Consider the following 25,845-nt stretch of genomic DNA (forward strand, 5'->3'; position numbering starts at 1 on the left):
TCACTAGGGGATCAGGAGCATTTGAATGCATGCTTCAACGTAACAGAACTATATCAACAGCCATGCATCCCCTGCAATAATGCAATACAGAGCTTCAACTTAAGTTTTCTCAAAACTGTAAAATCACATGCTTTTTGGAGGAAGACATTACCTTCTCATATCATCTAAATTTAGCTTTTTTGAAGCTTCAAGGGTGCCTTGAATTCTAGTACTTCGATGAATCCCCTTCAAACTCTTGGAAACTCATAAGTTTTACATAAGGGAAAAACAATGCTCTTGGTGCTTAGGGTTTAATATCATGCCCATATTGGCCAAAATTGTGTATTGGCAAGACTTAACCAATACACTTGACTAACAGGTTTCTTTGCTATGCCGTAGGGACTAGTTATGCTTTTATAAAGTTGTTCTCACCGTCTATCATCAATTGTTTATCCTGAATGCTTAATGGAGACTTCACTTTTCAGCTACTGTTGCATCCATGGCAAATTCTTCCTTATATGCACCTGCCATGTGTACCTCTCTGTCTCCCATGGGTGAGGGGATGAGTCTGGGGGATACAGGATGGTCCCTATCTATGATTAATCCTTGAGTGAGCACCTTTATCTCTAAGCCTTGTCCTGAGCCTGAATTCACAAAGGCAGAGTTATCCCCACCCCCACCTCCCCCCCAGCTGATGAAGCACCTGAGCAGATGCAGGGCTCCAGACACCCCTGGAGTCCAGGATAGCTTCCCTATCACAAACCCTCAGTCTCCACAAAAATTGTTTCAGGGAAAATCCCTTCTTCTGTGCTTTCTTCACTCTGCCGCCATTGGTGCAGTTAGGGCTTGTTTCTCAACCAATTTCAATGACACGTGGTCAGGAGTCCTGCTGCTGAGCTCAAATCTCACTTCCAACTTTCTATGACCTTGGGAAATTATTTAATCTGACTTTTGTTTCTTTGCTGTTAAAATGGAGCCACTGATGGTCCTCACCTCATACAAGTGTTATGAGGATTAAACGAGGTGGTAACTGTAAAGTACCTGGCACAATGCCTGGATCAGAGCAAGTGTTTCATAAATACCAATATTGTTATTCTCAACAGCCACCAGTCTCCTGCCACAGGGTAACCACCCTCCACCAACCCATCTTCCATGCTACTGCTAGGGTGCACTTTTAAAAATATCGATTATAGGGACTGGGGTTTAATTTCATTTTGTTGCATTTGGATTTCCAGTTTTCCCAGCCCCATTTGTTGAAGAGGCTCTCTTTTCCCCAGTGCTTGTTTTTGGCACCTTTGTCTAATATAAGATAATGGGCTGTGGCTCAGTGGTAGAGTGCTCGTCTAGCACACACAAGGCGCTGGGTTCAATCCTCAGCACCACATTTAAAAAAAAAATTAATAAATAAAATAAAGGTATTGTATCCAACTACAACTAAAAAATATTTTTAAAAATTAAAATTTCAATTATAAAATACATATTTTTGTCATAGAAAAAAATTCAGAAAGGTTACCTGTAGTCTGACCATAGAAACAATCACTTGACAAAGTGCCTGCTAGTCTTTTTCTCTATTTTAAACCAAACAAGATTCCCATTTATTTTTATTTATTTATTTTTTTAAAGAGAGAGGGAGGGGAGGGAGGGGAGGGAGGGAGGGAGGGAGGAGGGAGAGAGAAAGAGAGAATTTTTTAAAATATTTATTATTTAGTTTTTGGCAGACACAACATCTTTCTTTGTATGTGGTGCTGAGGATCGAACCTGGGCCGCACGCATGCCAGGCGAGCGCGCTACCACTTGAGCCACATCCCCAGCCCAAGATTCCCATTTATATACTTTTCCTTTGGGAAGAGAAAAGTCACCATGAATTAAATCCAGGGCCACTTATCACTGAGCCACATCCCCAGCCCCTTTTTATATTTTATTCAAAGTCAGGGTCTTGCTAAGTTGCTTAGGGCCTCGCCTAAATTGTTGAGGCTAGCTTTGAACTCACTATTCTCTTGCCTCAGCCTCCTGAGCTACTGAGATTACAAGCATGTACCACTGTGCCCAGCTATATACTGTTATATTTTCTGTTTTCACCCAAGCATTTTCCTATGATTGAACAATAAGCAACATAAGATAGGTTTGGTTTTAATTCTTTGTTTAGATACAGATAAAATACAACCTGGAAGAGTAAGTGACTGGCAGTGATGGGACTCTGCTCCTCTTGCCTCTTGCCCACCGCAGATGCCCTCCATCTGCCTGCTAAGGCAGTAGCTGCCACTTTTGCATTGCTGGGGTTCTTGGATGCTGAGTGTCTATTGCCTACGTTTTTGCTCGTTGGCTTGAAGCTGGTACTCTTGAAGCTGGTACACATCCCCCCTGGGAGCTCCTCAAGTCCCAGGAACACAGCAGAATACCAAGTTTTCAGGTATTCTGTGGGCTTCCACCTGGATCTGTGCTCCCTGCTGCCCCAACCCTGTGCTCATATATTTCTGTGTCTGGAGGGGCCACCTTCTCACCTCTCACACATCTGTATTCTCTATATTTTTTTTAAAAAAAACTCAGCTTGGCCAAATTTCCTGAATAAAACATGTATCTCCTTAGTGAGGACCAAACCTGGTCCTCCACACACTCTTACAGCACAGCTACTTCCATGCAAGCATGGCTGTGGTGGAGTGCAGGGTCAGATCCCACTGAATGGACCACTAGGTATTTTATCATCTATTCTGTCACCTCAAGCAAGCCACAAAGTCCTTCCTTGCTGAGCCACTTGTCTTCATTTTTATTCATAGTGATTAAGGATACAGGGATAGGTGATCAATGAATGACTGATAGATACAGGACAACAAACTTGTCCTTCTTTTACAATGCATGTGTTTTTCTTTCTTTTTCTTGCTGATTGGACTTGACAGGCCTGAGACCAGCTGGTGCTCCTCTAGGCCTCACTATGACCCAGATGTGGTTCTAAGTGTTTGCACAGATGAACTAACCCAACCCTCAGCCTGGTGAGTAGGTGCTATTACCATTTTCATTGTACACTGAAGAAACAAGATATTGGAGGTTGGGAAAGTACCTAAGCTCTCCGCACTAGTAAGCATTGCAGTTGAAATTTAAATTAAAAAAAAAAAAAAAAGAAACAAAAGAATCTAATTTGACCAACCCTAATACCTATGCAATTGAATGCAACAATTAAAACATATTAAGAATCAACTATGCCCTAAGCACTTGGTAAGGATATTTCTGACCTTGGAGGAAGGGAAACACCTAACATAGCACTAAACCCAAGCAGGTGGGACAGATTATACAAACACAGAAAAGAGCAAGGGGAGGGGGCCCAATTCCTATGATTGGAACTAGCTTCCCCCAAATACTGAGAGAAAAGGTGGCCCTCGAGACCTTGTCAACACTAGTCATGCCTAAGGAGCAAGGTGAGCGGAACGTGATGCTGACATGTCTGTGCACACTCAGCAGGATCTTGCATGTCTGCTCGCTCCAACAGAAGCCAACATTTTTTGCACTGCAAGAGAATCCTTGTCCCTGGTCCCTTGGTGTCTACACAGGACTCTGGGGTAGCTGGGGTGGAAGGACAGCTCCTTCTCACAGGCTGTGACACGGCTTCCCAACAAATCACACAATTTTGTTGCTATTTATGTATTTTGACAAGTCAAGAGGACAGGACTGTCCTTTCCTAAAACCCATTTGTGTACCATAAAGTCACAGTAATTCAACACGCTTATCGCCAGCCTCAGTGTTCTTCTGTCAACACCTGAAATGCACATGTCTTCCAGAGAATCTCTATCAACAGCAGAGCTCGGAGCCCAGGGTGAGCCTGGAGCCTACCACCGCACCAGCAACCTCCTCTAAACAGAATCCACGTGTCTTATTTTTACCCTGGAGAGCAAGGCCTACCATACCAGCTAACTCTTCAGTGTTCTGACCCCACAGCACTGCTGCACGCACTACCCCACAAGTACCTCTGTTAAAACCCCTAACTCATCCCCTGGCCTCTCAGCCACTTCAGACCCACTCATCCAAACAGAACTCACAACTCTCTTTCAAACCTGTGGTCTTAGCAAACACCACCACCACAGTGGAGACCCAAGTTGGCCTCATTGCCTTCTCCTCTTAAGAGGTTCTAGGACCCTTTGTCCTTTCCTAACCCACAACTCCTTTCTTATAGAACCCTCCGCCAATCTTTCCTCCTCACAAGCCAGAACAGTCTTTCAAAGCATAAGTTGGCAGGACATTAGTTGCTTTTGACCTCTTAGGAGCTCACCTAGTCCAACTGCTGACCTTGGTTCCCTGGGCTCTGCTCCATCTGGCCCTTGCCTACCCCTCAAGCCACCTTTTCTTTCTCCTCTCTTCTCTTGCCAGACCAAGAATAGTCCAAACAAGTTCCACCTTCTCATAGCTCAAGCTGTTCCCTTTTCCTAGAATGTCTCCTTTCTGCCTAATGGCCCTGAGGGGTTCAGCACCGGAGCCACCTCCAGGTGCTTTTAGCTCAAGCTATACTACACGGCACCTGTCCCACCTGTGCTAACATGGCACACACCTCATGGCATCATAATCAGTTCCCATCATCTTTTTCATTCACCTCTGAGCTCACTTCTGTGTTCCCAGGACTCAGCATTCTGGGAAACTCATAAGTGTTTTCCAAATGAAAAGGCAGAGCCTGGAGATTCAAAGCCACCAGGCCATGGCCCTTAGCTCTTCCCTGACACCTGGGTGGACTTACCGACACAATCGCAGGTTGGGAACTCGGCCTGAGCCCTCTTGGCAGGTGTGTCCAGCAGACTCTTGGTGGGTGTGTCCAGGTACTTAAGAGGTGACTCCAAGAAGCCACTGAGGGTGGGTGTGAGTGGGTTCTCAGCCTTGGTTGGTGTGGCCTCCTGGCCTCCCTCCTCCGAATGAAAACAGGTGGTTGAGAGCACAGTCACAGCCCCTGAAGACTCAATCTTGATTTGCTTGGGAGAGCGGGTAGCAAAAGGGCTCTCAGGGGCTGGGAGACATGCTGGTTGGTTCTCAGGGTCCTGAATGGGCACAGAAGGGGGGCCGGGAAGCCCAAAGCTATCCCCAAATTCAGCCTCAAACTGCCGGATGAGCTCTTCCAGCTTGTCATCAGCAGGGGGAAGGGGGCCAGTGGAGCCTGGCTGCAGGGTTGCCATAGGGCTGGGGGACCTCATTTCCTGAGTAGGGGGCAGCAGGCTGTCCCCGGAGGGACTAGGTGCAAATAGCGCAAGAGAAGGTTCTGGGGGCAAGGAGACAGCAGAGCCCTGTGAGGCAGGGAGAGAGACAGGTGGAGGGGTTGGGAGAGGGGCAGGGAGAGAAACAGGGGGAGGGAGGGAGACAGAGACTGGGGCAGGGAGAGACAGAGAGACAGGGGCAGGGAGAGAGACAGAGACAGGGGCAGGTGGATGTGCCTGCACTTCCTCAGAGGCTGGGGACCTCAGCCCTTCCAGGACAATCTGCCGCAGCGGCAGGAAGAGGGGCTGGGCTTCCCGGGGCCTGGACTTCTTGATCTGAATGGGCTTTCGGACACTGGGCTTAATTCCAGGGGTGTTTTTCTCTGCTCCCACAAGACCTCCAGCTGGTGTGGGGGGCTTCTTCTTCTTCTCCTTGGGTGGTTTGTCAGGAGGCCGTGGGGCAGGTGAGCTTGGTGGGGCCCACCAGCCAGGAGTAGGAGGCTCCGAGGGAGCAGGGAAGGAGGCATCGTGGGCCTGTTCTAGAAAGAGACTGCGCTTATGGTGGAGGTGCTGCTGTAGGGCGGTCTGGGCCTTCTGGTGGGTACTGGGCTCCGAGGATGGTGGAGGAGCCTCCTTCTGGAGGACCGGTGATGGGGATGGGGCTGGAGAGGAAGAGGGTGCCTCAACCTTGACCTTGGGCTTGGTGGGTAGGGCCTCAGGTCGCTTGAATACTGACTGGATGTAATCACTGGCACTGCCCAACAACTGCTCCAGTTCAGCCATGGGGTCAGGGCTTGGACGGGGCACAGGCCAGGAGTTCCGGGATGTGGCTGGTGGGGTGTTGGTGCCCCAGGCTTCAGGAAACTCAGTTCTAGGAGTTGCTGGAGGAAAGGCAGGGCTATCAGGAGCAAAAGATGCATGCTCCTCGGGGGGAACCACAGGCCATGAGGGGGCCCGGAGGTAGGACTGGGGAGACCTGAAAGGGGCTGGAGGGGACAAGGCCTCAGGGAGGGGACAAGAAGCCTGGGAGGTGGAGTGAGAAGGCTGGGGGAGGGCAGAGGAGAGTTGTGTGAGGGCCTCGATGGCGATGGCGGTCTGCAGGCTGATGTTTTTTTCCTTGGCGATGCTCAGGGCACTCTGGGACAGGGGAAGGCCCTCCAGGGGAGGAATCTGGGGGACCTCAGAGCTAAGGAGTGGCCTGGTGCTTGGGGCTGGGAGGCTAGCCTCACCAGGAGGCAGAGTCCCTGGGAGCCTGGGCCTTTCCTGCCCTCCTTCCATGACCACAGACTTGATCTTCCCCTCCAGCCACTCGAGGTAGTCAGGGCACTCTGGGCCATCGCAGTTGCAGTTGGGTGGTTTCATGCCATGCCGTGCAAGGGCCAGGGCTGTCTGTAGCGTGTCAAGGTCTTCACTGCCAGCAGAGCAGCCCTCAGACCCTGGCCGGGAGCCCCTGCTATTATTCCCAGCCTCGCGACTCATCTCACGGTTGAAGGTTTCATAGAGCCGGGTGCTAAGGGCCCCGTAAGAGGACACAGCTTCGGCCACAGCCGAAAAGGCCACCAGATCGTGGGCATCTTCCAGGCGAGCAGTGTGAGCTGGGCCTGGGGCAGCGTCCCAGTCGGGCTTCTGGTCTACCCGCCAAGGACCTGCAGTCCCCAGCAGACTGGGTCCGGCGGGCTCTCTAGCACCATTGACCGGCGCCCCTGAGGTGCTTAGCTGCCGTGAGTCCCCATGGTACACTGGCCCTGAGTCCATCTGACCTGGAACAGGTCCATCAACTGGGCTGAGCTCTGGGCCTGTCTGGAGAGAGAGGGGAAAGCAAAAAAGGAAAAAGATGAACCACATTATTTGAAAGGCATTGCCCTCTTCACACAACTCCGATGTACTTCCCAATCCTGCTTTTCTTACAAACCCTCTCCTGGTACTTCCTGAGCCTCAGTTCATCTTCCCATGTCTCTGTTGCTTAGTTAGCCTCACCAGCTGCAACAGAAAGATTTTTTCCCCCTAGTGCTGAGGATTAAACTTGGGGTGACTTATCACTGGGATACATCCCCAGCCTTTTCATTTCTAAGACAGGGTCTTGATGTTGCATGAGGCTAGGCTCAAACTCACAATCCTCCTGCCTCAGCCTCCTAAGTGGCCGAGTTTACAGGCATACAAGTGGCTGAGTTTACAGGCATACACCACCACACTCTGCAACAAGGAGGTCCTAACACAGAGTCCTCAGTGTTGCTCAGGCTCTGTGAGAGTCTCAGACTAAACATACTGACAAGCTCCCCGAAACCAAGGGCACCAAGAAAAAGTCTAACTCACAATCACCAAAGTCACACCAGGACCATATTTATTCTTTTTCCCCAAGAGGTAAAGAAAGCTAGCCAAGCCCAGCACATTACTAGGTGCTTTAAGTGGGAAGCATGTACACGGAGGGGTCAGTGGGGAAAAGCCCTTTCATAAACTCAGCCTGGACCAGCAGTCAGCCCTGCTACTTATCAGGAAGGAATCCACAGTTCCTTTCTCTCTCCTTTACTGTCCTCACTTAAGCCCAGGCTGAGCTGTCAAACAGCAAGGGACAGACCACATTCCCCACATAGCCCCAGGCTGCAGGGAAACACTGGATCCCACACGGTGTGTGTTTAGCCCGTGCCAAGTCAATCATGCTGATGACAAGAAAATTGCTGCTTAGGAAAAAAAAAAAAAAAAGACTCAGGCCACTTCCCAAGTCCAGGAACCACCATTATACACCTGATATCTACAGAAGCACAAAAGGGAAAGCATGAGAAGAAGGGGACCAGGAAAACCCAGCAAGGCCAACACTGCTAAGACATGAAATTGAGTCCGCGAAACTCATCCTTCAGGAAAGAAAAGTTCTTCTTTACTATCAAATACCAAGAAAGAACACCCAAGGAATGACAGATTTTGAAAGTCACAGTGGATGCTGCAAGTAGTATACAAAGATAGAAGGTCTGAAGGCACCTCCTTGCAGATCACTTAATTACAACAGGAACTCTGTAATGAAGAAACCTGATGTATACCACTTTAACCAAATGACCAAAGTTATCATCACCAATATTAAGACAGACCAACATCATGGGCCTGCCTCTGCCTATGATACACTGAGGATTAACACCCTTCACACAGAACTCTTGCCAAAATGTAGAACCTGAATCTATTCTTGAGGAAATGTCAAGAAACCAAAATTGCAGGGTGTTCTACAAAGTACCTGAAATGCTCTCTTTAAATATTTCAGTCAAGAAACAATTTCTTCCAATTTGGAAGGACAAAACGCATGCCCACAGGTTAGATCTCAGACTGAGGAAAACCATCAATAAAGTATATTGTTGGAACAATTCATGAAATTTGAATGTGGACATGGACAAGATAATACTGAGTGCACTTAATCTTCTTGATGTGGATCATTAGGCTATGGTTACTTAAGAGAATGTCCTTTGTTACAACACACACACTGAAGTAATGGGGTAAAGGGACACAGTAATTCCAACTTATCTACAAATGATTTCAAAAAAGCTATATGTGTAATAAAAAATACCTACATACTACATACAGAGAAAACTATAAGGCACATGAGGCAAAATGTAAACAACTGGGGTATACAGGAGACCCAGGCACTATTCTTAGAAATGTTTTTTGTTTGTTTGCAATAACCACTGAGCTACATCCCCAGCCTGTTCTATTTTGTTTCAGACAGGATCTTATTAAGTTGCCCAGACTGGCCTCAAATTTGTAATCCTCCTGTCTTAGCCTCCCGGTTGCTGCAATCATAGGCATGTACCAAAATGTCCATTCTCGCACAACTTCTCTGTAAGTTTTAAACTTGCATCAAAATAAAAAGCTAAAAAAGAAATCAGGGGCTGGGGTTGTGGCTCAGCAGTAGAGCACTCACCTAGCATACACAAGGCCCAGGGTTCAATCCTGAACACCACATAAAAATAAATAAATAAAATAAAGTTATTGTGTCCAACTACAACTAAAATGTAAAGATTTTTTTTTTTAAAGAAAACAAAATACAAAGCACTTTAAACAGATTGCTGAAATGATGCTAGCTCCAAGACTGTCAGAAAGGACCATAACAGGCTCGAAAGTGGTGGCAGATACTAGGACTTCAGATCAGACCTGTGAGAGGTGAGGCCCCAGCCTTCAGTTCCTGCCTCATCCTCATCACTGCTCCTGTTCTGGTCACAAGGGACCCTTAGGCTTCTCCAATAGGCCACTTTCTCTGATGTCAACAAGCTTTATACATGGAGTTACCAGTCCTCAGGCGCTGAGAGGGTCACTCTGGCTTATTTTTCAAGCACCAGCTAGCGTCACCTCCTCTCCCACTCAGTTGGCAGAGTTATCTGTGGTTCCTTCTCCTGGGATCTAGTGACACTTTGTACACTGTGGCTTCTTCCCTAGGTTCCCATAGAACCTTTATTATCATTATCATACACCATGACTATCACATGTTCGAGCAGCTGCCTGCCCTACCAGCCAATGTCCAAATCTTAATGACTCTGTGCCTCCTGTCCACAGCTGGTACAGCAGCATAATCCCAGGAGATTAAAAGGCATCACATCCCCCACCGGCCATGGAATAATCCAGCATCTCTCTAATCCTGGAGGAAGACCACTTTTCAGAGGAAAGGCCCAAGAGTATGGCAGATGACCCCGCACTCCCTTCCTTCTTATAGACCTACATGAGCGTAAGCTGACAAAGCCTACAAAGTCTGAAGCAATCAAAATTTACATGCTTTTATATAAAGGACAGAAGGAGCATGCATAACCACAAAGAAACATGAGGTGGGCTCAGCGGAGAATTCTTGTAATCCCTGCAGCTCGGGAGACGGAGGATTCCATGTTCAAAGCCAGCCCCAGCAAGTTAGTGAGACCCTGTCACAAAATAAAATATTAAAAAAGGGCTGGGAATATGGCTCAGTGGTTAAGCACCCCTGGGTTCAATTCCTGGTACCAAAAAAAAAAAAAAAAACTCACCAAAAACGTGAGTGTAGCATGGATTTACAAAAACAGTGTCAGGAAGACTAATGCTGCACGAGCTGAGGCTTCCCCAAAATGGTCACAACAACGAAAAGGGATTTAAAAAGTTATTTTTGGTGTGTGAATAAGAATAAGGAAGGGCTAGGCTAGTTTCGTGCCTTAGAATTCCCTGCGAAGTAAAATGCTTTTTGTCCCAAAAAAGAGAAGAAAGGGAAAAGTAGATAAGGATATGAGGGAAAGGAAACAAAGCCAGCAGGGGTAGGGAGATCTTATGAAACCCTAAATTCTAGTTTCCCAGTCAGGAAGCCCACAGAAATATTTTTCAACACCTGCCAATGGTCCTGGAGCAGGGGAGGACACCCACAGGCACAAAGGGCAACACCATTCCCAGCCTCCAGTCACCTCAGTTTGAGAACCATGCCAGGTAAGACCCCTGAATGCATTCACAGAGGAGCCACAGGAGCCAGGTTCCACAGAGGACCTCAACCTGTCCATACCCAACCAGTTTAACTCTTCTTGTCACGTGGTCAGTGGGTCAGCAGATGGAGAGATCCCATGGCGGCCCAGTCACAAATCCGAAGGCTGTGGGCCAAATCTGCCACCAATCTGCTGGAAGGCCTACACAGTATTCATATTTTTGTTTATTTTGCCAACATTTAAAAATCAAACTGCACACGAAACTTGGGATTTCCTTGACGGTCCACACCTCTACAGCAGAGGTGACTGCTGAATCACAAAATGTAAGTGCTCCAGCTCATTCTCAGTTCCACCACTTGGTATTGCCTCAAAACCAAGGTCAGGGGTCAGGGATTACTTACTAATTGCCTGAATTAATTATCACTTCATTCACTTGTGTTACCTGCCACGCCCCTGAAGGCTTTTGAATGTGCAACTCAGTCTGTAGAAGTTCAAATTTCACAAGGTCTGCTATGGCCCCTATGAGGCTGGCTATGGAGCATCACAGCTGTAAGGGCTGGCTCACCACTGGAGACAAGAGCACAAGTGGGATGTCAAATGATGGGGGATGAATCTCTAGAAGCCCACCACAGGGCTTTGTTCTCAGAACTGTCCAGTTCAACATGTTTATCAATAACAATAGAGAGGGCACACTTATCAAACAGGCAGATGTTGAAAACAGGAGGGCAGGCTGGGGTTGCAACTCAGTGGTAGAGTGCTTGCCTAGCATGTGTGAGGCATGTGTGAGGTTCGATCCTTAGTACTACATAAAGATAAATAAATAAAATAAAGGTATTGTGTCCACAAAAAAAAAAAAAAGAAAATGAAAATAGGAGGGCTAAAGCTATGCTGAATGACAGTGCCAGAAGTCAAAATGTCAACAGGCCAGAGAGAAAAAAATCTAACAGGGTAAGTAGGGTCCCGTACTCACGCCCCAAACCACATCTACACAGATTAAAAATGGGGGAAGCAATGGCAGCAGAGCACATCCAACTGTCTCAGGAATCAAGAGGGAGAAAAGACTGAAGGCTAACTGGAGGTATACTCAGTATGACATGATATGGCAGCATCAAAAGGGTCTCATGACCCACAGTTTTTTCAAACTTTGTGATTACAATCCAGAGTAAGAAACACATTTTACACTGTGATCCTTTATGAATTTATAAACAATGTTTTACAAAACACTACTTCCCTTTACTAGATAAATATGTCTTTCTTCCTTCATTTCTTAATGTTGACTGATATCTTTGAAGTCTATCTCACAGTCTACTAAAGGGTCCCATACACAGCTACCTAAAAAGGACCTGTAGCACAGGTGGAGATGGCGCCACTCTGCCCAGACAGTCCCTATCTGAACACAGAACTTCCCTTTAGGGATACATCCTCCGAGAGCACAGAGAAGAGTGAGCAGGACAGCTCAAAACCATAGAGGGTAGGTACCCCATAAATACATACAAGTATAACTATGTTGTCAATAAAAACAAGCAATCCATAAAATAAATACGTCCCATTTGGTCCTGAAAAACTTAAGGTCTTTAAACATGTCATTTGGGAAAAGAATTAAGAGTTTTGAGTAGCCCTAAGGGTAAAGCTATAAACAGAACCTAGGCTCCTTTTAAGGAGAGAATTTTCCTAATACTGCAATGAACCCAGTCCCCCAAACAGCCAGAGGGTAATGAGTTCTTATCAATGGAGACTCTAGACAAGGAAACCCAAGACTTGTCTGGCGATTACTGGTAGGGAGGGCAATGTTGGAGGACAGACTCCAATTTAAGCCCTTTCGAAGTCCCAGCTCAGACATTCCTCAACTCTAAACTCTCCATACTTTCCCTCTTAATTCTTACTGTCCTCTGGGTTCCAGCAAACACCATGTGAGGAAGCTCCTAAATGTCTGCTTCCTGCCTGGACTTCTCAAGTGCCCTCCAGCCAGCTCTAAACCCTGGAATGAGTCAGCTTGTCTAAAATGGAACTAAACTTGTTTATCAATAACAATTCCCCATCTCCAGTAACTCCTTTCCAACTTTACCATTTTTGCACTTCACGTTCCCAGCCCAAACATTACCCACGTCCCTCCATCGTGCCTGGGAATCAGATCTAGACAACTTTGAATATGTACTGTCTTTCTGTTCTATCAGTCTAACTTTGCACTCCTGCTCTCCAGTCTAGGTCTTTATGTGCACATGCACTTTTTACTGATTCTAAGCAACAGTTGCTTCTTTAAGCAACTCTATGCACCCTTAGTCCCCCATCCCACCATACACACACACACACACACACACACACACACACACACAGACACGCATACTCTTTTCTCCACCCTGAAATCTATTGCTGAACATAGTTCACCCTTCTGTGGGACTCCCAGTCAAACTTCAAAAAATCTCATATTTTACTCTTCTTCAAGCTTCAGATTTTAAGGATGACGTGTTGCATATCAAGGGCTGAGTGTGTGTGTGTGGTTGACTATATTTCCCAAAGATGGCCACAATAATCCCTTCATCCCATAAATTCTTGTTTTGTGACTTTGGTATTTCTCTCAGGGATGGGTGGGGTCTGTTCCCTTCCCTTCAATCTGGGTGGGCTTATGAATATGAAACAAGTGACACTTTCAAAGTGACACCTTAATGACCTTCAGAGATAGATCAAAAAGTTGACCCAGCCTGGGTTTCTTGGGACACTCACTCCCAGCCACCATGACATGAGGAAGTTCGGCCCGTGGGAGCCCACAAGTAGGAGTCAGCATTCCCAGCTAAGGTCCTGGCCAAGCTATGGTTAATCACCAAATGAAGGTGAAGGAACTCTTTGAGGATTGACTAACCTGGGATTCTCAAGCCTTTCCAGTTAGATCCTAAACATCAAAGGATAGAGACAAGCTACCCCTTGCCGAATCACTTCTGATTTCCCAATCCAGAATCCAAGAGCACAAAAAAAATGACTGCTGTTTTACGCCATGAAGTTTTGGGCGGTTTGTTACTCAACAACAGACCAGACTGTAGATTTCAAGAACCTCAAGAAGATACAGAAGAAAGGTGAGGTCTATAAAAATAATGCCAAGAAGCCTGTCAGTGCTGTGAAAATAGGGCATAGCTAGGCCTCTGGGGGGAAGATCAGTTCTCCCTACGCAGGAATGCATGTGAGTACATGGGAGTCAGAAAGGGTTCATCTCAAAATAACCTTTGGGATGAGGCTGGAAAGATGGGCGGGTATTTTGAAAGAGGGGCAGGAGGAGGAATTCTAGACGGAAACAATGAAGGAATAACATATGCAAAGGTTTGAGGTTGGGTGAGCTGCTCTGTGTGTGTGTGTTTAACTAGTGACTGAACCCAGGGCCTTATGCATGCTAGGCAAGCACTGTACCACTGAGGGAGAGCCCACAAGTAGGAGTCGGCATTCCCAGCTAAGGTCCTGGCCCCACTTGTTTTTAAATTTTGAGACAGGGTCTCACTAATTTGCTAAGGCTGGCCTAGAACTTTCAATCCTTCTTCCTTAGCCACCTCTGTCGCTAGAATTTCAGGCCACTTCATCCAGCAGTTGTTTGTGTATCTATCCTAAAGTAGGAGGCAGAAGGTGCATGGGCTACAGCATGAACACAGCAGACAGCAGATTTATAATTCGGGACATTCAGATGTCCCCACAGAGCATGCACTACAGACTCAAGGCTGGTGATCGAAACACCAGTTAGACTAATGCCACTGCTCAAACCCACAACAGTGAGGGCCAGAACCAAAGCACTGGCTGAAATGGGGAAGAAATGTGGTCATGGAGGTATATGATCAATTGCAGGGAGCGAGGCAAGAACTGAATCAACTCCCTCCTAGGAGGTCTTCCTTGACGCACCACAGGGTCTGCCCCAGACTACAGGTACAATCACCAAGAACAACTTGTTCTGTTAGGGATCTTTTCATAAAAGCGTATGATCAAATGGAACTACCATTTGGCCCAGTTATCCCCCTCCTCAGTTTATACCCAAAGAACTTAAAATCAGCATACTGTAGTGACACAGCCATATCGATGTTCACAGCAGCTCAATTCTCAATACCTAAACTATGAAACCCACCTAGGTACCCTTCAACAAATGAATAAAGAAATTGTGGTATATACACACAATGGAATATTACTCAGCCATAAAGAAGAGTGAAATTATGGCATTTACAGGTAAATGGATGAAACTGGAGAATATTATGCTAGGTGAAATAAGCCAATCCCAAAGACCAAATGTTTTCTGATATGTGGATGCTAATTCACAATGGGGCAGAGGTGGGGAACTGAGGTATTTGGAGTAGACAGAGGGGAGCGAAGGGAGGGGAAGGGGTATGGGGGTAGGAATGATAGTAAAATGAATCAGACATTATTACCCTATGTGCATATATGATTACAAAACCCTACATCATGTACAACCAGAAAAATGAGAAATTATACTCTATTTATGTATGATGTGTCAAAATGCATTCTACTGTCACATATAATAACTAATTAGAACAAGGAAAAAAAAGCATCTGACCAACTACACCTTACTTCCATCACACCTTTGGAATCTAGCAGAAAACCTCTAGGATGTGTTCTAAAAGATCTGCCCCCTCTGTTTCCTGAAGGACCCCTGTGCTTTCAAAGGAAGATTGGTGAAAACTCCAAGCAGAATCAGTGATCTCTCCTCTATGACAGCACTGTCACATGCATAGATGGCAGAAATCAGCAAAGGCTGCTGAATGCCACTGGGAATGCCTTAGTCCCAAAGGACCCAGGAATCCAGCAACAGACCCTAGAACAGCTTGGCACTACCATCCGCCCTCCAGAGAGACCCACCAATGGCACCAGTGCTGCCCCCTTCCAGGTACAGAACCCTGCCCAGCCCTACTGGGACCTTCCCACCCACCCCCTAATAGGTTCCCTGCCTCCCACTATCACGTAGATGGCTCCAGTCCACCCTAGGCAAGGCCTTCCCCAGCTTGGGGGCTTGCTCCCTCCTCCAGGGGCAGCAAGGATTTATTACCAGACGATTCAGTGGTAGTAAACATTACTCAGGCAGAGCCAAGCATGGTGGTGCATACTTGTAATCTGAGCGGCTCAGGAGACTGAGGCTGGAGGATTATGAGCAACCCAGTGAGACCAGGTGTCAAAAACAAAAAGAACCGTGGACAAATTCAAAGTGTCCCTGGGTTCAATCCCCAGTACTGGGGGGAGGGGGACTACAACAACAACAACAAAATTACTCAGGCAGAGAAAACGTCTTTTTCAGATCCAAGAAGAGATCTAACCTACCATTCTCCTTCCTGACACTGTTGTGCATGCACTGCATTGCCACCTGCAGTCTCGGATCTCACCCACCGAAGACTTGCCTCTTCCCCAGGGGTCCAGGAACCTGTGCTGGCATCTGGCTCTGCAGCCTGCCTGGTTAAGACTGCAGAGACCCTGCCCATCTCCTCTTCTACAGCAAACTCCCTTCTTGGACTCCCATATCCCCAGGTATCTGCAGGTATTCAACAGCCGCAGCATGCCCTCTCCACCCACGGGGCTCTGGAACCCCCAGGTGCCAGGTGAGGCAGGAAAAGAGTAGAACTCCACTCAAACACCACTTTCGGTCACCAATACAGACAGAGGTACAGACATGACATAGGTTTCCCAAGTCTTTCCTGTCTCTCTGAGTATCAACACACTGCAAAACCACATCAGCAATTCTCTACTAAAAGGAAATGGAAGAGTAAAAGAAGATAAAGGACAATTATCTGGAAGGAGCAAAGTCCTCATTGGCCACATCTTCTTAGGGCCTCTAAGAAAGGGGAAGCTGCAAGATGTGCACAGAGGGCCGACTTGACCATCAGCGGTGACGTGCCACATTAGAAAAACGTGTCTAAGATGTTTTCAGCCAGAATGAACATGTCTGCAACTGCAATCAGCCTCCACAAGATTCTTCCACAGTGGAATCTCCAAGAGTGGACTCTCATGGGACTCCAAGGCAGTGGTGGCTGCTTCCCTGCCAGAGGGCCAGTAAGTCCCACCCAGTGCTTTCCTGACCACACACACCACGACTCTGTGCCTCTGTTCTGTCAGCAGCTGTTTGAGGGCTTGACCCTTCCCAGCCCCATCCTTTCCCTCAGTCCCTGAGCTCAGCATCCACCTCCCAAACAGATGGCCCCATTCCCTTGAACAGTACATGGGTTGTATTTATGGCACGTTGTCTAGAGTTGATCAATTATTCATCTCTTAAGAGGATCCTGCCCTCTTGGGATTTACTGATGAAACCAATCTGAGTGGAGAGACTTTTAGGGGACTCCTGCAGAAAATGTGCTTATCTGCCTGTTTTTGCAGGAGACTGTATACATGTACATGGGCTAGCCCAGTTGAACGTGTGCACCATCCACACCAAAACTGGCCCTCTGCAGACAGCAAACCAAAGAGGGTTATCTACAACTTCTTGAAGCCATCACATGTCCTCAGAGGGTGTTCTTGTGCGAGGTGGTGGGGGAGACGTGTTTCTCGTGGTTACTATTTACGTATCAGTAAAACATTTTAAAATCTAATGTTTTCTACTACAAAATGGATGAATACAGATCTTTCAGTGGCTGGGGTATAATGCACAGAAAAATACTAAAATGGGCTTAACTCCCTGAGGTCATCATATCGGGCAAAAGCAGAGCTATGACTGTTCATGCCCTCTGACCTAATAATAATTAATGCAGCTTCGAGGAAAAAAGGAAAAGCAGCAGCACCAGGAAAAGACTCTATAATGCTGATGGAACACCCTTCTGATAGGCTGAGCATCTTGCTAATCATTCTACACTTATTTCATTTAATCATCACAAACTCCCACAAGGTTAAGTAACACTCTCAAGATCACAAAGCAATCCAAAAGAGGCTGTCCATTTTAAACTTATATAAAATAAATGTAAAAATAGATAAAATAGAAGAAATTAATGTTACCTATGCCAAAGATATCCCCTGAAGCATTAGCAGTGTGGAACTACAAATAACCCGAGAGTCCAAACATGAGGGAAGTGGTGTCTAAAAGGTATATTTCTTCTTTATGAAAATGAAATGGGGGAATAAACATATGAAAAATACTTAGCTTCATCAGTATCAAAGAAATACAAAGTAAGACCTAGTGAGATTCCATTTTATACCTATCATATAGGACTCAAGAGGAACATTGAGTTGGTTGACTCTAGTCCCCCGGCCACTTACAAACTGTGACCTTAAGAAAATTAATCTGTCTCCCTTTCCTCATCTGTAAATTGGGACTTCATAACAGTACCTACCTCAAAGCTGTTACAATGATTAAACTAATAACTATACAAAAAACACTCATAACAGCACCAGATACATCGTAAGCACCATGAGAGAGGATTTTAGATCAAAACCAAGTGACTACAGTTTAGCATTTACTTTTCCTTGTACACCACTGGCAATAAGGAAAATAGGACAAACATTCTGGAAAGGTTTATGGCACTACATTTAATGTCGACCTTGCATATTCCACATTAGGAATTAAGTACACAAATGTTCACAGCAGTATTACTCAAACACTGAAGTGTGAAAATATTCTAATTGCCCATCAACCACAGAATGGACAATAGAATATTACAGAGCAGTGGGAATAAATGAATTACAGGATCATGAATGAATCTCAGAAACTGCACTGGGGCGGGGGGAGAAGCAAGCTTTGAAAGACTACATATGCTCTGTTGATCCTAAAAACCTCTAACAGACAAATAAACAAAATTAAAATGTGTAAAAATATAAACATATAAAACAAAAACTTTAAAAGGCTAACGAAAGAAAAACACAAAATTCACTCCTCCTGGAGTGAAGAAGGGGGATGGGCTGGGAGAACACACCAGAGTGGGGTCAGTGAGGCTGTCCATGTTCTAGTTAAAGAAGAGAATTCACATGTATCTTTTATTATTATGCTTTATCTATTGAACATATAAAACACTAGTTTAATAAGCTTACACACATATAAGAAAAATTACGACATTTCATCAGTAGATTCACAATTGTTTAAAATAGGAATATGATGTATAAGGACATGTGTTAAATGAAGAAAGGCCAAGAATGTACTTCTTACATGGATACTTCGAAGGTTTTTCTGTTGGAGAAGTGAATACTATTTTAGGTAGAAAAACAAAAACCAAGATTCAAAATATTGCCTAATTTAACAATTTCATTCCATTAACACACATGAAACATCAAGAAGAAATACATGGCACCATGAAGACTGCTTACCTCTGGGTGGTACTGAGTGGGTATATTTTCTTGTTTATAGTCTCCAAATTTTATTGTACTTCAATTTTACTTAGGGGGAAAGGTTTTAGAACACAAACTGAAAGTTTGTGCAAACCTTGCGTGCCTGTTAATCTCTGGGACAGGAATTTGTGGGTGAGGTATTTTCTTTGCTATTTCTGTTGCTAGAGAGCTGTTCACAGCACACAGAGATCACACATGCAAAGTAAGGAAAATGCCTAAAAAGACGAAGAATACTCTGGAAGGAGAAGATTCAGTGTGGCCGAGGTGGGAGGTGGGGTGCTTAGCTTGGAACTTCCCACCCATTAAGGATTTCTGCAACTTGCTGTGGAACGAGAATTCCAAACTAAAGCCTTGTCACTGTGACCAGCGATGGACCGTCCCCTCCCAGCTCACCGCCCCAAAGCACCCCGTGGCAGGGTTGGCAGGCGAAGGAGAACAGAGCTGCAGCCACTCTTGCAGAGTCCCCCGCCAGCCTCTTGATCTGCAGCCAGGAAGCAGGATCCAGCCCTCCTGACGGAAGCCCCTGTCTCAAGCAGCCGGTGGCGGACCGGCCAGAGGCCAGCAGGGAGGAAATCGAGCCCGACCACATCTGAGGCCTGGCATAAAGCAGCAGTGGCTGCCTCCGCAGCCGCCAGCACACAAGAACCAGGTCATGACGTGCAGGCGGCTCCTCAGCCAGACGCAGCCAGAGCCGGGCTCCCAGCACGCGCGTGCGGGCGGGCGCACACTCAGCCCGGCAGCGCTGGGCCACCGAGGGCCACGCTGCGCACGTCGGCAGCCAGAAAAGCCCCTGGCAGCTCCCGGGAGGCGGGGCAACCTACAGCGCGCCCACCCGGTTATTCACACCGAGTTCCAGCACCACCTCCCAAGCAAACAAGAAAGCAAACTGTTGGCACCACTGCTCTCTGACAGAGAGCCAGCCCTTGGCTAACAGCCCCATAGACTTTCCCTAAAGAGCCCCCACAGCCTTCAAAACCCAGCTCAGGTGTGTTGTTAGGAAGTAGCGCTGAGACGGCTGCTATCAGTTTTGAGTGCCCGGTGCCACCTACACTGCGCAAGCACTTTTACATTTAAACGTAACCTTCCAGTTCCCACAACTCCACATACATTTCAGCAGGCGAGCAGATGAGGCACAGGGAGGGTAACTGACCTACTCCTCAAAATTGACAGCGGGGCAAAAGTTGAATCCAATATCAATGCAACTGATGTGGATGCCCCTGGCCTCCCAGCTACCACGATTCTAATCATTCAGAATCTGGAAAATGAGCTCCTAAATTTGAGGGAAGTGCTCAGTAATTACTAATGGATTTCAGCTTCTTCCTCAAACTCCTGTCAAACAAGACTATCCCTTCCTCATTCCTTTTCCAAAGACTCAAGAAGACTAAAAGTCCTCCCCCACCTTTTTCATTAAAATAAGTCAATCTTTAACCACCCCAAAATTTGAAGGAAAATTAAGTGGAGAGTTATCCACTTCTAAGCCCTAAGGCCAACTATACACACTGGGCTGGGAAGTGGCAAAGGGGCATTATGTATCAGATATGCCTGTTAAGAGACCCCGCTGCTGTTCACAAAGCAGGAAATAGGCGAGCTCAGTGGCGCATGCCTGTAATCTTAGTGGCTCCGGAGGCTGAGGCAGGAGGATCACAAGTTCAAAGCCAGCTTCAGCAAAAGCGAGGCAATAGGCAACTCAGTGAGAACCTGTCTCTAAATAAAATAAAAAATAGGGCTAGGGATGTTGCTCAGTGGCCAAGTTCCCCTGAGTTCAATCCCCAGTACCCCCCCCCAAAAAAATGAAGGAATACAAATAAATTCTCTTTACCCTAAACCATAACTCCAAACAAACAAAACTCACAAGACGCATTTCACAGCCTCATTTTCCATCGTCACTGCTGGTCTGTTACCTCCAGTAACTGAACAATGCCAGTAATTAGGGTCTTCTACATGCTCACCTGTAAGTCCTGTCTGCAGTGTGGGAGAGGGAACAGCACCTTAACCCAGCCGCATCCATTCCCTGCTCCTTAAGGCTCAGGAGGGGTGAGGAAGGTCCTAGGAGTCCCACTCCTTTGGCCTCTATGGCAGACCACCCAACCTCCTGCCTACCCTCATACCTCCTTCTCTCCCTGTTTTTATGATCCTGCTGAATCCTGGTCCTCCTCCATTCTCTTTCCCTCCTTCAACCTCTCAAGGAGCTGCTCTCCTCCTCCTCTCCCCCGACTCTTGGAAACCTCACTTCCTTTCAAGACTCCATCACCCCAGCTTACACCAATAACCCAAAAGCTTCTTTCTCCCTCCACTGCCCTCCAGCTGCCAGACATGATTCCACGTGGATGCAATTTAAAGCTCACACATTTAAAACATAACTCAGGGGCTGGGATGTAACCCTTTGGGGTAAAGTGCTTGCCTAGTATGTGCAAGGCCCTGGGTTCAATTTCCAGTACCTCTAAATAAAGAAACTAAATAAGTAAAACCTAACTTAGCACCTGTCCTCCTTTACCCAGCAACTCCTCCTCTAAACAATCCCTCCCACTGCCTTTTTCTTTTTTCTTTTCTTTTTTCTTTTTCTTTTTCTTTTTCTTTTTTTTTTTTTTTGACAGTACAAGGGAATGAACCTAGGGCCTCATTAGGCAAGAACCAGTATCACTGATCTATCTTTCATTTAGAGACAGTCTCACCAAGTTACCCAGGCTGATCTTGAACTCGTGATCTTCCTGCCACTGCTTCACGAGTACCTGGATTATAGATATACACCTCCATGCTGCTTGGACAATACTTTTCTTTAGGGAAAAAAAAAATCATGTTAAGGGCTAGGTGGAGTTATAGCTCAGAGGAGTTGCTAGTTGTGTACAGCACTTGGCTAGCACGTGTGAGGCACTGGGTTGGATCCTTAACACCACATAAAAATAAATAAATAAGACAAAGTATTGTGTCCATCTATAACTAAAAAAATTAAAAAATAAAAAAAGAGCTATTCTCTTGGGTACCCTATTCAAATCCTCCATCACCTTCAGTGTCCTCATCTTTACATTTCCATATGCAAACAAAACTGAAACCTGCCACATGCTCCTCTTGAGAGCACTTAAAATCTGCCTTCTTTCAGTTGACTTATTCTCTGAATCTCTCACAGGACAATCACAGTAGAAGATTCCTTGACTGGTCAGCCCACCTCTGCTTTCATCCCAGCAGACCACTGTTAGATTCACATTCAATCTACTGAGCCTAGAACCTCGATATCGCATCCCCCACCCCACCACAGTCCCCTCTAATTCATAACTTTAATCTTCTCTTTTGGTTCAAACCGTAAAAAACTATCTTCTCTTTTGGTTAAAAAAAAAAAATCAGTAGATAAGTGAATGAATGAATGAATGAATCACAGGTAATAAAGGTCTTTCCATCAAGTAGTGATTCTCCTAAGAACTTAAAACTTACATTTGTAAAAAGTCTTTTCTACACTTAATGAAAACTGAAAACTCATTATGAGAGGAATGTTCTGGTAGACTATGATACAACTCAATGAAATATTATGCAGTTGTCAAAACCCTTTACTATAAACACTAAGGGAAAAAGATGGATGAAACAGGAAGCAAAATAAATAAATAAAAGCAAAATACGATACTGTATAAAAGTTTTGATTGGAACAATGTAAATCTATATATGAAAATGATAAAAAGGTAGTTTTTGTTTGTTTGTTTTGGTACCAGGGATCGAACCCAGGGCCACTTAACTCCTGAGCCACACCCCCAGTCCTTTTCTTTATTTTTTATTTTGAGACAGAGTCTTCTTAAGTTGCTTAGGGCCTTGCTAAGTTGCTGAGGCTGGCTTTGTACTTGGATCCTCCTGCCTCAGCCTTCCAAGCCACTGGGGTTATAGACATGTGCCACTGCGTGCCGGGCGATAGCTTTTTTGTTTGTTTGTTTTTAATGAAAATCCTCACAAAACTATGAAATTCTATCTACTATTGCTATCAGCACATTGTAACAATCTAAGTAAGTATCCATTCGCTTATTCCTCTAACAAATATGTATTCAGCATTACTTTTAGACACGGAGGACATAGTGGTGAAGAAGCAAAGTCCTGACCTCATGAACAGGGACTTGTTAGATGTCTGAATCTGTCTTAGATCCTGATCAAAATTAAGCTCCTTCAGGAATTTATACTGTACCAGTGTCACTAAAATGTGTGTAGCAGTATAAGCCTATATCACATACTGAGGCTTTGAATATATAAAGAAAGCAATGAAAACTGATATTAACTACGAGTTTATCTCCAAGTGAAGCTGCCTTTTGTGTAGTTACTGATAGGATATCAAAGACACATCATAAATTCATTAAAGAGCCAGGGAAAACCCTGGTGGATGACCCAAGAGAATAAAAAGAGGTCAGAAAAACAGAATGATAAGGAAGAAAAGGAATAGTTTCAGTAGAAATTGCTCAGTGAGATAGAAGAACAGGGGGCTCTTTTCACTAGAAAGTGAAAAATAACCAGATAAAAAAATGAGATTCCCACTGGCAAGAAATGACCATGGTTTGTGTGTGTGTGTGTGTGTATAAACACACATATAGTTATATATATATATATATTTTTTTATTATGCCACATGCACTTAATTTACAAAATTCAAAATTCAGTATATTCAGTGGGGTTTTTAAAAATATGTATTTATTTTTAGTTGCAGTTGGACACCACACCTTTATTTTATTTATTTTTATGTGGTGCTAAGGATCGAACCCAGGTCCTTGAACGTGCTAGGTAAGCACTCTACCGCTAAGACACAACCTCAGCCTCATCAGTGGGTTTTTATGTGTTAAAATTTTCCCTAACTAGGGGCTGGGGTTGTAGCTCAGTGGTGGAGTGCTCACCTTGCATGTGGAGGGCACGGGGTTCGATTTTCAGTTCCACATAAAAAATAAAGGCACTGTGTCCATCTACAACTAAAAAAAATTTTTTAATTTCCCAAACTATATCATGAGCATTTCTCCATACTGTTAACTATTTAAGAACTTCACCTCTAATTTTGAAATATGCCTTCTTTCAGTTGGCTCAATCTCTGAATCTCTCACAGGACAATTGCAGTAGAAGACACACAAACTGTTCTCCCTGGTATGTGCATGACATACATAGAGCTTGCAGCAAATCTGTAGGTTCACTACAATCCTATGGCATATAGTGACTTCGGGGTCATTTCTTGCTTCCTCCTACATCCATTTGGACTTATCATTCCCAAGGGCAGGCATGAAAACTGGCAATAAGACAGGGCTGAATGGACAGACTGCTCACCCCAAACACAACAGGCAACAACCATGGTAACAACAAGGGGTTTTACTCAAATTAGCACAGGGTTTTATTTTATTTGAGTGACTATTTAAAAACATGTCCCTAGCAAGCCTTGAGGACAATGCCCCTTCTAAGACTAGAGAGGGAGTAGTTGGCGCAGCAGTATCTATTGGTCTAGTGCCATAGGTGACACTGATGAGGTCCCCTAAGGCCCCTTAAGACATGCCCATCAAGCAATAAGGAGACTGAGCACGGGCCACAGGGTCTTGGCCTGTACTATTCCCTGCTGAGTACCAGGGCTGCTCTGCAAGCTCCATCAGTCCAGAACAATGTAAGTACCAAAGTCAACTCAATTTTCGAACCTGCATCACAATTTAATAATGTTGTGGCAACTAAACACATAATTCACTTTTACTGTATTTTACAAAAAGATCAGCCTATGATGGATTAGAAATTTTAAAATCAGGAGAGGATGGTTAATGGGTACAGTTGTACAGTTGGAAAGGAGTAATTTCTTAAGTCCTATAGCACAGTAACTATGGTTGACAACAATTAATTGTATATTTCAAAACAGAGTGAATGTTCCCAACACAAAGGAATGCGGTGATGGATATCCAATCATCCTGATCATTACACACTGTGTCCACGTATTGAAATGTCTATTTCCCATAAATGTGTATATTATGGGGGCTGGGTTTGTGGCTCAGTGGTGGAGTGCTTGCTTCACATATGTCAGGTACTTAGTGGGGTCAATCCTCAGCATCACATAAAAATAAAGATTTTTTTTTAAATACATGTATTATGATTCAATTTAAAACCTAGTCCCTTCACCAGAAAATCTGAACAGCATTGATATACATCATTTAAATGCTAACACAAGTCAGTTCATATAAATAATTAGTTAAAAAAAGTTGAAATGATAAATCTAGCTATCTCACTTGGTTTAAACATCTCACAAACCTTTAGAGAACACCAAGACAATTCACTGGGGGGAAATGTCTTTTTGATAAATAGTAGTGGACAACTGGATAGCCACATGCAACAGAATGAATCTGTACACCTGCCTCACACCACATACAAAAATCCACTCACAACGAATTCAAGACCTAAGTGTAAAAAGTATAAAAAAGGTCTAAGACTAAAAGGTCTGTAAAAGGTCTAAAACTGTAAAGCTCTTAAAAATAGACATAAATCTTCCTCATCTTGGATTAGACAATGGTTTCTGTGATGTGATAGCAACAGAACAAAGATCAACCAGATTTTACCAAAATTAAAAACTTTTCAGCTCCAAATGACACCATCAAGAAAGGTAGGGGCATAGTATGGGGAAAATATTTACAAATCGTTAACACTTCTAAGAGATTTCTATCTTCATAGAAAACAATAATAAAATGACAAACCAATTTAAAAATGGGCACATTCACACAAAAACTTGTACATGAACATTCATAATAGCATTATTCACAATAGCTGTAAAGGGGAAATAAACCAAATGTCCATCAACTGATCAATGGATAAACGAAACAGTCATACCAAGGATTATTATGCAGCTACTAAAAGGAATAAAATATTGACACACGCTCCAACATGGATGGCCCTTGAAAACATTGCATTAAGTGAAATAAATCAGACACAAAAGGTCACATACTCTATGATTCCATTTATATGAAATATGCAGACTAGGCAAATCCTCAGAAACAAAGTATACTAGTGGTTGCCAGGGGCTGAGGGAGCTGGGGAAAA

General features: G+C 44.9%; 1 protein-coding gene across 5 annotated transcripts in view; it reads right to left on the minus strand.

Moving 5' to 3' along the window:
* The window catches only part of Tet3 (tet methylcytosine dioxygenase 3), a 100,116-nt gene that overhangs the window by 40,896 nt on the left and 33,375 nt on the right, over positions 1–25,845 (minus strand). For all 5 annotated transcript variants that reach the window (XM_078028996.1, XM_078028995.1, XM_040271259.2 and 2 more), the window contains one exon: positions 4,697–6,944. In XM_078028996.1, the coding sequence (XP_077885122.1) occupies positions 4,697–6,944 (2,248 nt within the window). The remainder of the gene's footprint in view (positions 1–4,696; positions 6,945–25,845) is intronic.

The sequence above is a fragment of the Ictidomys tridecemlineatus genome, chromosome 12 (assembly GCF_052094955.1).
Source record: "Ictidomys tridecemlineatus isolate mIctTri1 chromosome 12, mIctTri1.hap1, whole genome shotgun sequence".
Lineage (NCBI taxonomy): Eukaryota > Metazoa > Chordata > Mammalia > Rodentia > Sciuridae > Ictidomys > Ictidomys tridecemlineatus.